General features: G+C 43.5%; 1 protein-coding gene across 4 annotated transcripts in view; it reads left to right on the top strand.

The window, feature by feature from the left end:
• Positions 1–15079, top strand: part of CHRNA7 (cholinergic receptor nicotinic alpha 7 subunit) — a 98354-nt gene that overhangs the window by 37743 nt on the left and 45532 nt on the right. For all 4 annotated transcript variants that reach the window (XM_050967979.1, XM_050967977.1, XM_050967978.1 and 1 more), the window contains one exon: positions 14597–14641. In XM_050967979.1, coding sequence (XP_050823936.1) covers positions 14597–14641 — 45 coding nt within the window. The remainder of the gene's footprint in view (positions 1–14596; positions 14642–15079) is intronic.

The following is a 15079-nucleotide window of genomic DNA, read 5'->3' as shown; positions in this document are numbered from 1 at the left end:
TTTTGAGTTTTTCTACCAGTATTTTTCTGTTCCTCCACCATATGGCAAAGAATCTATGTGAAAAGAGAGACCAAGGATGGTGAACATAGCAGAAAAGTCAATACAGCAAGAAGCTATTTCAGGTTTCTTCAGGAGCCTCTTTCCAGTAAGGAATCAGCGATGTTGTCTGAGAGCATGACAGAATTGCAGGGCCCAGAGCTTCTTCAGGTTCCAGGGCAGATCACCCGTTATCCTTGGTGTGCCCAAGATTTGCATGATCCTGGAAGATCTGTGTATTTTGTGCTGCAATTTTGTGCTACATTTCTTCTATGGGAGAAGAAGAGTGGTGGGGTTGGGAGTGGGGGAAGAGGCAAAGCTTACCCCTGAAACAGAGGGGGTGTGTGTGTGTGTGTGTGTGTGTGTGTGTGTGTGTGTGTGTGTGTAAAACTTTGTGGAGTTTCTAGGTGCCTAATGTGGTGTTACCACATGAGCTGTCTCTCAAAATGAGTGTAGAATTTTATCTGTAATTAAGGAAGAATAAAGGAATCTGAGGCCTCCAACTCTTGCTCCAAACCCAAAGTGATCCTGACCAAGCTTTGACATAACATTGGTTAAGTTTTCCTCATTGTTTTAAAAATATATTTTATATCTACAAAGAGGGGAAAAAACAAACAAAGACCTTTTCTATCAGCCCCCCACAAAGAAGCAGAAACAGTGAATGCAAAAATGAGGCTAGAAAATGATAACTTTAGAACCTCTAAAGCTTTTGTGTTCCAACATATAAAGTGATTTCAGTATATCCTACATTGGATGCACATGCATAACTATCAGTGGTAGTGAGTGTCACACACTAGCAGTGTAGTGGAACAGTTCAGATTCAGAGCCTTGGTGTTTGATGACGCTGTAGCCCATACACTAAAAAGGTTTTGCTTTTCCATAGGCTGCTAAGGGCCCAGTCAACCAAACACTAAGAAGAATGTGGATTGCTACTTTGAATAGTTTGATAGCAAGCCTGGTATTAAGTAATTGCAGGATCAGGCTTTTAGACAGTGGCCAGGGGGAAAGCAAAACCTTTCTGGTGGATGGACTGCACAGAAATTAAAGATTGAAGCCCTGGATCCAAACTGTCCTCAGGCTGCTTTTTTTCTACCCACTGTATTTTTTTTATATTTGTGCCCTTTTGGGGTGACACTTTGTGTTACTTTGCTTTGTTTCCCAGCCTTTCTCTTCTCCTTGTCCCTATTAACGTAGGTAAACCTCTGGAATTGGTGAAAGCACATGTGGTACTGGTACTCTCAGCTGCAACAAGATGAGCTATACCTGCAGTGCAAAAGATTACACTTGTAGTGCTGAGTATTGTGATTGGCTGTAGTAGCAATTTTGCGAAGGTAGCCTTTTGCTAGCCCTTTAACTTGTAAAGAAGATGGAGACTTTTATTCCTTATCTTTAATTGTTTTTAGCATGACAATATGCTCTTCAGGATAGGAGATGGCGCTGATGGCTTGCACATAGAGATCATAAGCACGCAAGATAAAACTCTTCACAGAAAGAGTTAAAGATGTCATACCATGAGTGCACGCTGAGAATGGTGTAGGATATTTTATGGGTTAAAGCAATCTTCTTCTGCATGGCATAAAGGGCATCAGTAATAATAAGTATTCTTTCATGCATGTTTAACTGAAAACTGTCATTTTAAAAGACAATTTGGAAGTTATTTTGTGTGTGTGTGTGTGTGCACACGCATAAACCACACTTGTGCACCCACATACTATATGTATAATTTTATATATTATAATTCCTATGCATACATTAACAACTTTTGTTCTAAGGAAGAAAATAACTGAGTTACTTCATTTACTAGAGCAGTTGCTGCTCACACATGCTAATTTCCAATTTTACAAAGCTTGTGTTGAGAATGAGCTGGAGGCAGCTGTACACGCATCATAGACTATAATTGAATTAAGCCCAAGGGCCTTCACACTTTAATGGAAAGGTTTTTCTTTTTAGACTTAGTTTTTAAAAGAAGTTTCATTGTTTTTTAACATTTCTTTTAATACTTCAAGAAAATGTGCAACCAAATTGAACTACAGAACAACCATCAAGTATTGTTAACAATAATTGAGACATTTTCAGGCTAGATTGTATGGATTTTCCAGTAAGACTCCCATTAATGTTACAGGAGGCACATGGCTCAATCCTGAGCACTGCTGTAATACTTTATCCCTAATGGTCTGATTAAAACCAGAGAGATTCAGAGTTGAAAGGATGTGAGAGTCACTGAGTCCAGTAGAACCCTACCAGGAAAGTTGCTCCATGGCTGAATTTGGACTTGTATGTAGAAGAGGAAAAAAAGTGATATCTTGGATCCCTTCAACTTCCACTCGGCACTTGGAGTGGTTGGGTTTAGGGTGGCCTGTGGATTTGAGGATGCATTCAGCACTTTACAGGATCAGGTCCAAAATGAGCAGCTTGGCAGTCTGGTCCTGCACTGCCAGATGCATCAGGTATATCTAGCATTCAGTTGGTTTAAGATGAAACTCCTTTTCCATAAGAAGCCTAGGATGCCAAGGTTGGGGGAGCAACCATGAAAGAGGTGAAATATACCGCAGATTGGGCTGTATAGTAGCTCACCTGCTTAATTTCTATTTGTGATAGTTTGAGTCTTTTGCTATCATTGTTAGAACTTAAGACAGTGATGGATTGTCAAGACTATTGCTGCTGCACTGTAGTTAAGGCTGTGTTACAGAATTCCCTTTTAACAGAGCTTTAAACCTATGTTTGCAAAAATATCTTACTGGAATTACAAAACCCAGAATATAGAATCTAAACTTTGAGTATGATTTGAATTTTTCTTTGTGGTTTGATGAAAAATGAATCGATACAGAAAGAGGTGATTTTTAAACTATTTCGGCAGTTTTTTCACTAGATTGTCTCATTTTTATTTATACCCCTTTTGCAAGAAATCTAAAGTACTCTGGGACCTGTTCTTTGTCCATACCATTCCTCCTCATGCACTGTTTCTTAGTATATTAATTACGTTGATAGTGTTTGTCTACAGAAATTTTAGACATAATGGTAAATATGTGCTCCAAACCAAACCCCCACGTTGACAACACATTAGTTGATTAGTGTTTTAGGTAGATACACTGGAGGGTAAAGATAGAGTCCAGAGTGACCTAGACAAATTGGAGTATTGAGCCAAAAGAAATCTGATGAGGTTCAACAGGGACAAATGCAGAGTCCTGCACTTAGGATGGAAGAATCCCATGCACTGCTACAGGCTGGGGATCGACTAGCTAAGCAGCAGTTCTGCAGAAAAGGACCGGGGGATTACAGAGGATGGGAAGCTGGATATGTGCCCTTGTTGCCAAGAAGGCTAACGGCAGATTGGGCTGTGTTACTAGGAGTATTGCCAGCAGATCAAGGGAAGTGATTAGTCCCCTCTATTCAGCACTGCTGCGGCCACATCTGGAGTACTGTGTCCAGGATGTAGAAAAATTGGAGAGAATCCAGTGGAGGGCAAGGAAAATTATCAGGGAACATGACTTATGAGGAGAGGCTGAGGGAACTGGGCTTGTTTAGTCATCAGAAGAGAAGAGTGAGGGGGATTTGATAGCAGCCTTCAACTACCTGAAGGGGGGTTCCAAAGAGGATGGAGCTCGGCTGTTCTCAGTGGTGGCAGATGACAGAACAAGGAGCAATGGTCTCAAATTGCAGTGGGAAGGTTTAGGTTGGATATATAAAACACTATTTCACTAGGAGGGTGGTGAAGCACTGGAATGGGTTTCCTAGGGAAGAGGTGGAATCTCCATTCTTAGAGGTTTTTAGGACCTGGCTTGACAAAGCCCTGGCTGGGATGATTTAGTTGGGTATTGGTCCTGCTTTGAGCAGGGGGTTGGACTAGATGACCTCCTGAAGTCTCTTCCAACCCTAATCTTCTATGATTGTATTTATTTATTGTTTATTTTTTGGTTTGTACGTATAACCAACATCCAGTGAACCCTCTATCTAACCATGTTAGTTGGTTATGTCCTGTACTTCAGCAGTTGTCAATCTGATTAGACATAACTTTAATTAAAACAAATAATTTGGTACGCTCTGTTTAATTAACGAAGTGGGAGGTAGTTGTTGTCGGGGTGTGTGTGTGAAGTTAAACATCCCCTATCTCTGAGTGACAGAGAAATTTCTAGCACTCCGCTCCATATAGGCTTCTAACAAGAATAAACCATTTCTTCCCAGGGGGAGGGACGAGACCAACCCTATCCAACCCACTCACTCATCCACCCACCCACCACACTGTAGCCTAGGGAAAAGTTCCCTGGGCTGGGAAAGAGGAAACCAGAAATTCACATCTCACCTCTTCTAACAAATCTTACCCACTGCATTCCTTTCCATTTTCATGTTGCCTGAAGTGTTATCAGTTATACACTCCATAAGGTGCTCACCTTCAGATAACAAAAAGTAAGCATACCCTAACTTCATCAAACTTTGACTCGAATGCAAAACCTTAACAGCTACCTCAGCAGCATTAATTTCCTAACTGCACGGAATGTGCGACAATCAAATGTGCTGACTTAGTGTTATAAAAGCATCTGAGGTCACTGTTAAGTTTCATGTTAGAATGCAAGTGTGATGAGGATGAGATACATATTTTGGGTATCTCTTGGAGATGAAGTGCTGGAGTGCATTATTGATACTGCAGGAATGTGAAAGTAGAGAGGAATGCACAGTATTTCCCCTTAATCCTCTTATTTCCATTTGGATGGATGGTGTTTGTCCTGCCACAGCCTTAACTACCATTGTATCTATGGCACCAATATAATCCCAATTACAGCACAATCTGAGCACCTCACTGTTTAATGGATTTAGCCATACAACACACCTGTGAGGTAGGAAGTGCTATTCTCCCCATTTTACAGATGGGCAATTCAGGCACAGAGAAGCTCACTGATTTGCCCAAGGTCACACAGGAAGTCTGTGGCAGAGCATGGCGTGGGCTAGTCCCCTGGCCACTGGACCTTTCTTCCTCTCCAAACAGGTTTTGTTTGCTAATTTGAAGAGGGGCTCTTATAAAAGTTGAAATGTTATGAATGAGTTGGGTTCACACATCCTCTGAATACTGCTTTCAGGAGCAGGGAAATCATCCTAACCTGTTTAGTTTTGTGGCAGAACTGTAGCAAGGGGCTTTCACTAATGAAATAAATTTATCTGCTTATGTCTCACATGGCCTGAAAGCTTCAATGAACCTCAGCTTCTTCTTGGCAATAGCTTGGTATGACATTGTCACAAAACTATCAATTAGAAGCCAAGGAGCAGCACGGAGTGTAGAGAGAATTTTTAGTGCCTTTTTGCCAATTGCAATTGATTTTTAGGTGGGTCTAAATCACCCTCCATCCTTATCTATGAACAGTAAAGCTGTGGAGGCTGAAGGGATCAGACATTAATTCTGGCTCTTTCACTCTGCAGAGGTACAGTATAGTGAGCTCAGTGTGTGACCCTAAAAAGGGAGGAAAACCTCACTCTATTAAGTGGTAAATTCATTAACTAGAGAACATGGTTATGGTTTCAAAAAAGCAGGAAAAAGCATCATTAGGTACCAATTATTTAACCGAATGGATCTAAAGATGCTTCAAATATATAATTAGGAAGTGCTGAGACAATGAGATAAGAGAGAATGAAGTAAATAACCAGTTGAATGTTATCCTGCTAAAACCAGTAAATAAGTGACAGTATAGAATGAGAAATTGATAGTTTTTCATCACAACTTTGTGCAGTTTCTTAACAAAACATTTAGGGTATGTCTACACTACGAAATTAGGTCAAGTTTATAGAAGTCAATTTTTTAGAAATTGATTTTATGCAGTCGATTGTGTGTGTCCCCACTTAAGACCATTAACTCGGCGGAGTGTGTCCGTAGTACCGAAGCTATCATCGACTTCCAGAGCGTTGCACTGTGGATAGCTATCCCACAGTTCCCGCAGTCTCCACCGCCCATTGGAATTCTGGGTTGAGATCCCAATGCCTGATGGGTCAAAAACATTGTCACGGGTGATTCTGGATACATGTTGTCAGCCCCCCCCCGTCCCTCTGTGAAAGCAATGGCAGACAATCATTTCGAGCCTTTTTTCCTGGGTTACCCATGCAGATGCCATACCAGAGCAAGCATGACGCCCGCTCAGCTCACCGTCATCGTACGTCTCCTGCGTGCTGGCAGACGTGGTACTGCATTGCTACACAGCAGCAGCTCATTGCCTTTTGTCAGCAGACGGTGCACTGTTAGCCGTTGTCGTCGTCTCCTGGGTGCTCTTTTAGTCGACCTCAGTGAGGTCGGTCGGGGCGCCTGGGCAGATATGGGTGCTCCTGGCAGACCTCAGTGAGGTCTGTCAGGGGTGCCTGGACATAAATGGGAGTGACTCCAGGTCATTCTCTTTTTAAGTTTCATCTCATGGAGATTCAGTCCTGCCTGCAGTCGTACAGCACTGTCTTCTGGTGAGCAGCCAGGAGATGACGATGGCTAGCAGTCGTACTGCACTGTCTGCTGCCAGCCTAAGATATATAAGAGAGATGGAGTGGATCAAAACAAGAAAGAGACCAGATTTGTTTTGTATTCATTTTTATTCATTTGCTCCCCCCTCCCTCCCTCCGTGAATAGTGGAGGGAGGGGTGGCTCAGTGGTTTGAGCATTAGCCTGCTAAACCCAGGATTTTGAGCTCAATCCTTGAGGGGGCCATTCTGTGTGACAGTTGTGTGTGCTTCTCCTTGATGCAAACCCACCCCCTTTGTTGATTTTAATTCCCTGTAAGCCATGTCGTCAGTCACCCCTCCCTCCATCAGAACAATGGCAGACAATTGTTTCACGCCTTTTTTCAGTGCAGACGCCATAGCACAGCGAACATGGAGCCCACTCAGATCACCACGGCAATTATGAGCACTGTAAACACCATGCGCATTATCCTGCAGTATATGCAGAACCAGAACCTGCAAAAGCAAAACCAGGTGAGGAGACGATGGCAGAGTGGTGACGCTTAGGCCTTTTCCTGTCTACCTGACCAGTGCATCTGCGTTGAGAGCGCTGTCCAGAGTAGTCACAATGGAGCACTCTGGGATAGCTCCTGGAGGCCAATACCGTCAAATTGTGACCACACTACCCCAAATTTGACCCAGCAAGGTCAATTTCAGCGCTAATCCCCTCGTCAGGGGAGGAGTACAGAAATCGATTTTAAGTGGAAAAAAAACGGCTTTGACGGGTGCAGGGTTAAATTGATGTAATGCTGCTAAAGTCGACCTAAACTCATAGTGAAGACCAGGGCTTAGAGAGACTGAAATAGTCCAAAGAGTTAACACAAGTGTTTGTTTTTTTTAATAGAGAAATTGTAAAAAGGATAACAAATGTATTGAGAAGAACTGGCTGGAAAGATACCCAAGAAGTGTGATTGATCGTCAATAGCTTCACTTCTTAAAGTAAACTTAAAAGCTTACTGGTTTTATAAAACGTTTGAATTGCACTGCAGCACAGTTCAGGGGAACATTCAGCCTTTTTAATTATATGGCTTGTGGAATTGCAAATTATTGCTTGCTTATGATTCGTTCTACCATATAGTCAAGCAGGAATAAGAACCAAGCAGTAAATTATTATTAAATATTATTAATGGTCACTGTTAGGATATTAGTGGAGCTACAGTTTGGTTTATATAAGAGTTACATTTATTCATATATTTAGTGCATATTTTCTGTAAGTAAGAAATACATCGTGCTTCATTATATCACTAAACATTGCATATAGCATTCATATTCTGACAGTTTTAATAGCGTTAGTGATACATTCCAAAACAGCCCATCAGCAAGGGCTGAAAATGTTCTGAATGTCTGAATAGCTCCCTGTTCAAACCAAGTACACATTTACGTTATGCAATTGCTAAGAAAGACAGATGGGAATTTTTATGACTAGATTGACACTAACCGTGCACAGGAGAAGAAGGATCTTGCCCATCCTCTGTGCAGCTGCATTAGAACTACATGGATTATATAGTAGGAGTTGTGCAGCCAGTGTTCTCCCAGGGCATAGGTGGAAGTGGATGGAGCCATGCTGTCTCTCTCTCTCATCTGTACCTCATACATCGGTCAGAAGAGCGGGCTGAGTGAAGTAAACTGAACCCTGAAGAAGGATGAAATAAATTACTTTCGTAGTAGACCAATAGGAGAGCTGGAGAGGAATTCTTCCTCTGTGAAGCACAGTGCCTCCTGCAGCTCCTCTGACAGTGGTGGAGCTGCATGCTGCCCCTTAACTCATGGCTAAATGAGAAAAGCACCATCTAGCAGCCCTTAATTCTGTTTTGGAGTGCATGAGCAGGTGGATTGCCAGACAGTGTCGTTAGGGAGAGTTATCTCTTTAGCATTTATCACACAATTGCAGGTGGGTTCACTGCACATCCTTTGATGTGCTTAAAATCTGAGACATGAACACTAGCTGGGCTTGTGTCCATTTGAAAGCTGGCTGGGTTAAGGCCCCTTATAAAGATGCTTGTTACATTTCCCTGTATCTTCTCTAAGCATGTTTTATTGAAGGTGGAGGTTTTGGGAAGAGTAGGGTGAGGATCTGATACTGGGTTTCCCAAAGAAAGTTAGCCTGAGAGATCGTTGAATGTTAAGACTAACAACAAAGGAAAGGGGGAGAGAAGGCATTGTTAGAAGCTATTACTGTTAGACGCTTACACAGAGAAATTTCCAGCTTTCAGTTCCATCCCCATCCACTTAGGGATAGAGAATGTATAACCTTCCCAGTGTCACTGATCACAGTTGCCTCCCCTTCATTACTTCCATACACCCAGCCTACTATCATAATTAGCTTAACAACAATTTACCCTGTACAGTATTGAATCGTTACTATAGCTATGAGTTTGGTAGCCAAAGAATCAGTCAGATCACTAAATGAATAAAGTAATGTTCTCTAGTGAGCTGAGCTGTTTGACAGATACTTTCTCAATAGTCACCATGAATCACACTGTTATTCTTGTGCAGTGTTTCTCAGACTTTTGCATTGGTGATCCCTTTCACACAGCAAGCCTCTGAGTGTGACCCCCCCCCTTATAAATTAAAATCACTTTTTTATATTTAGCACTATTATAAATGCTGGAGGCAAAGTGGAGTTTGGGGGTGGAGGCTGACAGCTTGTGACTCCCCATGTAATAACCCCACGACCCCCAGTTTGAGAACCCTGGTTCTTGTGTGATTTAAAGCCTGCATTAACTAAAGTAGCTAACGTAGTAACCCTCCCCCCACTCCCCAAAGTGAGTCATTTTGTTCCTGGCCTTGTTTTCTGTGTGGTGGTGGTGTTTATGACACCTCCAGGTGCAATGTGAAGTCCCCCTTTCCTTTTCATATTAAAAACAATATTTGTAAGAGAAGCTCTAGAAATGGTTTGCCTCACTGGGTGCGACACTCTTCCCCTCCCAAATAGTTGCTGCTAAAATACTGCAAAATGATGGCAAATTTGAAATGTGATGGAATTTGAGCAAAATTTCACGATCCAAATGTCTAAACCTTTTGTTAAGAGGTTGTGCACAGCTGTGATCGAAAACAATGTAAATATATTTTGCCGAGAAGCTGTTTTTTCAGAATTTATCCATCATATTCAAAGGCATTGTTCAGCATAATACACACACACGCACACAAAAACCTGAAGAATGTTCCCTCCCACCTCAACTGAAGTTGTTTGTGAGATTGCAGAGTGCAATGCAAAGCTTCTGAAATTGGGGAACTGCCAGTCTGCCCCTCTTTTTGATGAAAACCAGCCAAACCAATTTTAACTAAAATCTGTGAAATAATTTTCTCCAGGACAGGAATATTATAAACCAAAGTTCAGCCTACAGTGAAGTTTTTACAGCTGAAAGTTGGGGGTTTATGATTAAAATACTAACAGGACCTTAAATATAGTGATCCAAATGGGCGCCATTATGTTCAAATCCCCACTTTCAGGTTCTGAACTTTTAAAATAACAAAATACACAACAGGAGGGAAGCGTGTTGCTTAATGATGCACATTCACTAGGCTAACAGTTCTGCAACAAGATTTCAACCAGCTACCTACTTCTCTACTGCCTTGCACCTTGTGCAGCCATTTACACTGAGGAAAGTGCATGTAAAATGTTCCCAATTCGAATTCACACATTGGTAGTGTCCTGCATATGCTTTTGCATGGCTGTTACAGACTAGACAAGATGTATTTGGAATTTGTCTACCCACCTATGTTTAAAACGCATAGCCTTGAGAAAAATGCTATGAGATCTTTAATTTATTTAGCATGTGTACAGTCATCTAGCCAAGTGATGGCATCTTCAGTGGCATGATGCACATGATTCTAGGCCCTGCTGAATCTAGTCAGCAGGCATTCATCATCTCTGTTGCATCACAGCTGCACAAAGGGCTGTCACCAAGGCTCCAGCAATACTGGTTGGCTGCACAGAGAACTTGCCTGGTCCGGAAGCTGTTCAACAGGGACCATTGGCGATGGGACAGGTCAAAACCAGGCTGGCAAATTGTAGGGTCGGCGACGAGGGACTGGTTGGGTATTATAACAGATATCCATTCCTCTTGCCAGAGTGTTTCTGCCCTAACATCCTGGCGTGGTGGATGAGACCATAATGGGCGATGTGACAGCAAATGTGCAGCTGGTGGATTAAAAAGCCACTTTGGCAGCGGCAGGCTTGATTTGGCGCGTACTTTCTCCAGTAACTTGCCAGTGGCAACTTCTCATCTGATATGAGGAAGAGCAATATTGCTTAGAACTGGGAGCCATGGGAGTGGAGTTGGATGCAAGGTGCTGGAGATGATACTGATCACAAGTTGTCAGAATGTTGATTTTACACCTCACCCAAAAGATGGATAACACCAGTGAATAGAAAAGTATTGAAACCTTTTGATTGCAATATGGTGAATGAGCCAGTGGACATCATTTCTTCATTAATTAATGAGTTAATGTCCACTGGAAGCTAGTCCTTTATGCTACTGGGACCGGCAAACTCTCTAATAACACTGATAGGTACTTGAGTGATGCATCACGCAAATGTTACAGAGTAATAGCTGTTAATATCGATCAAGGACTGCTGTGAATCTCTACAGAAAAAGCAAGGCCTTTACTCAACCATCAGCTATATCTTTTGGCAACCATAATAGCTTTAATTACTGTTTTACTCTCATAAGACATACCTTTAGCCTGTAGCAAGTACTGTACTTCTAGTATTGAAGCGTAGATGAGACAATTTCCCCCTGCCCGAAGACTCATAAATGAATGTTTGCTTGTTGGAGGGAGTCTTGGGTGAAAGGCAGGATTCACTGAATGAATGCGACAGCATATAAAGAGAAAGTTTTAAATTCTGCCACTGACTGTGGGCACAGATCCCATGGACTTTTGTGGGGGCTAGGTGCACTCATCTAGGGGGAGAATGGAGCCATGCAGAATAGTAATTAAAGGGGTTTTTTAATCTGAATTCTTTCATTTGCCTTTATGCTGTACATTCAGTTGTTGGGATCCCACGCGATTCAGTAACAGTTTCACACCTTTATTGATGTTCCTCTTTAAATGTCTCCATTTGCTATTAAAATGTCATCTTCTCTGGCAGCTATAACTGGTTTTACATGCTATATAACTATTACGGCACTGCCCTGATACTGCTACAGTTAAAGATCTTTCAGTCCTTCCATTCATTCAAAAAATCTGTAAACAAATGGATTACAGATTAAATTGCATATATACATTTTCAGTTGAAGACGACTCATGTATTGTATGCAAAAATTTGAATACAGTTGTGTTTGGACATTTATTATTTGGTGAAGAATAAAACATAGTTTACTTTTGCTTTAAAATTGTAGAGGTTGTAGATGTATCATCTGGTTTGAGAGTCCTTCCACACTGTACAGGTGACTCTGGGATATGCTGTGGAATTTCCAAAGAGGTCCCATGTACTTTCTTTGGTAGAGCTCGGGGGTGGGGATGGGGGTAAAACTTATGGTGAGGGTTCAGTCTGATTTAAGACAGAAAAGGCTGGTGGTTTACATTCAGCTTACAAAACAAATTCTAGTGATGGGAATTGGAATGCAGTGTATCCCATTACCTTGATAGAATCCCACTGAGGCAGAAATACCCTAAGGAAGGTCTGGTTGAGGGCTGAGTAATTGCTGTTAGGTCCAGGGTCTTGAGATTACAAACATTTATCCATGTCTGAGAACTGAGGAAATTATCTTCTTAGTTGACTCTAAAGTTAAGGCGTTAGTTCTGCCACCCTTATTTGCATTGAATAATAACTTTTTCTTGACTTGTTATGCTGTGTGTGTCCACGTAGGTAAGTTAGGGGCTATGCAGAGCTGCTACTTCCCATCCCACACTGGTGGGTGGCCAGCCAAGCAACAGCTCCACCCCATAATGTGAGGCAATTTTTTTGTGCCAGTATACTGAGGACCTATTCAGAGATAGGGCTGTACACGAGTGCAGCTGGGGCTCGACCCACGCCAGCTCACTACACACTGGTGGGTCTGGGAAATAGCCCGGCAGTCCGTGCGGCAATCACCTGCCCTGTGGGGGTTAGGGGGCTCAGGTCCTTCGGCAGGGCTGAGCCGTAAGAACCGCTATGAGCCTGGCCCTACGTCAAGGTGGGGCAGCAACCACTGAGTCAGGAAGCTCAGGCCCTTCAGTGGGGCTGAGCAACAATAACAGTTCAAGGCCCGGCCCTAGGTCAGGGCGGGGCAGCAACCACTGAGTCAGGAAGCTCAGGCCCTTGGGCAGGGCTGAGCAGTAATGATAGGCTTTAGCCTCCTCAGGTGAGGGAGAGGGGGAGTCTGCCACCCCGGAGTGGGGTGGCAGGGGGGACACAGGCCCTCCCACTCCACTGCGTCCCAGCGCGGGGCCCTAGCAGCAGCTGAGGATCCGCTGCTTAGTCAGTGGGGATCCTGGCTGCAACACACTGACATAGGCTCTGGTAAGGCTGCAGCCAGACTGGGGTCGGCTGCCCTCAGACCACTTCCGTACTCCCCCTCGGGCCCTACCTGGGTTCTGGCATTGGCCTCTGCAGGGTCCAGGAGCATGGGCTCATCGCGGCCAGGGCTGGGTGGTAGGTCTGGCAACTCCTCCGGAAAGTCAACCTAGGGTAGCTCCAGCGGCTCGTACGGGTAGCGGGCATAGGGAAGCTCCGGCAGCTCCTCCGGGTAGCGGGCGTGGGGGAGCTCAGGCCAGTCTGGGCAGCTGCCCTGGGTCGCAGGAGGTTCCCAGTCTTGAGCTCCCTGAGGGACATCTGCTCGCTCCGGCTGCTGGGGCCTGATTGAGCTCTGAGGGCCGACCTTTATAGTTCCGGGTCAGCGCCTGACTCTTTGAGGGGCGGGCTCAGAGCTTTTTAGCTGCACCCACTCTGGCCTCTGGCTGGGCTCTTCCTCCTCTGGGCTGGAGGTGAGCCGCGCTGGCTCACTACAGGCTGGTACAAAGTACATCCACCTGGAGTGTGTTTGTGTGGAACCCTGAGACAAATTGAGATTTTTTTGAGTCACAGTCTGGTTTCCAGGATGCTCTTGGGGCATTGTATCAATGCACTTCCCCATACACAGGGTTAAAACCATGATACACTGAAATCAATGGGACTTTGTACAGTAAGATGCTACTCCGCATAGGTAAGAGTAGCAGAAACAGGCTCTAAACTTGCATACGTACCTATTTGCATTTATCCAGGTTTTTTTGTTCATATTGTTTCTATAATTTGTACATGCTGGTGTAACTCCATTTCTGATGTGTTAAGTTAACTAGTAGCTGAGCTGCTTGTAAGCGAAGTTGAAATGGGCAACGTCTAGTGCAATTAGTTCTGTTTTTCCAACATGCTACATTAAAGAAAAGGGCTCAGGGACAAACCAAGAAGAAACACTTCAGAGATGCCAGCAGTACAGGGCTGTAGTAGCATAAAAACAATTTAACCCCACCCCCGAAAACTGTGTTACAGTGGGGTACAGAGAGTCATAACTGGTTTTATATAGGCTAACAGGACATACTACTCAGGATCACTTTTATTGAAAGATACATTAACATAACTGTCTATTTGATTCACTAAAACTTCTCGAACGATGTTACCACAGTCCAGGGGTGGCCAACCTGAGCCTGAGAAGGAGCCAGAATTTACCAGTGAACATTGCTAAAGAACCATAGTAATATTTCAGCAGCCCACCATCAGCTACTCCCCTCCAGTGCTTCCTGCCCACCAGCAGCCCTGCCAGTCAGCGCCTTCCCCTCCCTCCTCACACCTGCCACCCACTGCAGTCAGCTGTTCTGCAGTGTGCAGGAGGCTCTGGTGGGGCGGGGGGAGGAGCGAGGGCATGACAGGCTCAGGGGAAGGGGCAGGGTCCTTGGGGAAAGGGGTGGAGTGGTGGCAGGACCTGGGGCAGAGCAGGGGGTTGAGCAGTGAGCACCCCACAGCACACTGGAAAGTTAGCATCTCTAGCTCCAGCTTTGGAGTCATTGCCTATGCAAGGAGCCGCATATTAATCTCTGAAAAGCTGCATGCAGCTCCGGAGCCATAGGCTGTCCAGAGTCCTTTCCATGAACAAACGTTGAGTTGTTTATTTTTATTTTTTTCTCTTCTCCCCAGGATGAAAAGAATCAAGTCTTAACAACCAACATGTGGTTACAAATGGTAAGTTGTGAAACATAAAATCTCTCTTCAAATGCAGCTTTAAATGTGCTTTTCATTTCCAACAAATATAAAGGCCACATTCATGTTGCTTGCAAGTTTTTCTTTGTTCTGAGACATATGGGATAGCTCTGAGGTGATACATCCTGTAGAATAGGTGATTCTGGGTTTAAGGTTTTGGACTGTCAGGAGAGTGACTTCACATCATCTCACAGATACTTATAAAATTGTATGAGTTGTATTGTTGTACCATATATGAAGGATTTATAAACTCAATACATTGCATTTGTTTTAGTCACTCTAAACACTAGATCACTGCAAGATATTGCAGTCCTAAGGAGTCCCAGGTAATGATACTTACGGTATTATACAAAATGCACCGATTGCAACAAATCTGGTACCTTTTCTTAAATCATATTTGATAGTGAAAGAGAACATGAA

Source organism: Gopherus flavomarginatus, chromosome 9, assembly GCF_025201925.1.
Source record: "Gopherus flavomarginatus isolate rGopFla2 chromosome 9, rGopFla2.mat.asm, whole genome shotgun sequence".
Lineage (NCBI taxonomy): Eukaryota > Metazoa > Chordata > Testudines > Testudinidae > Gopherus > Gopherus flavomarginatus.
This window is presented reverse-complemented; position numbering and strand designations above follow the sequence as displayed.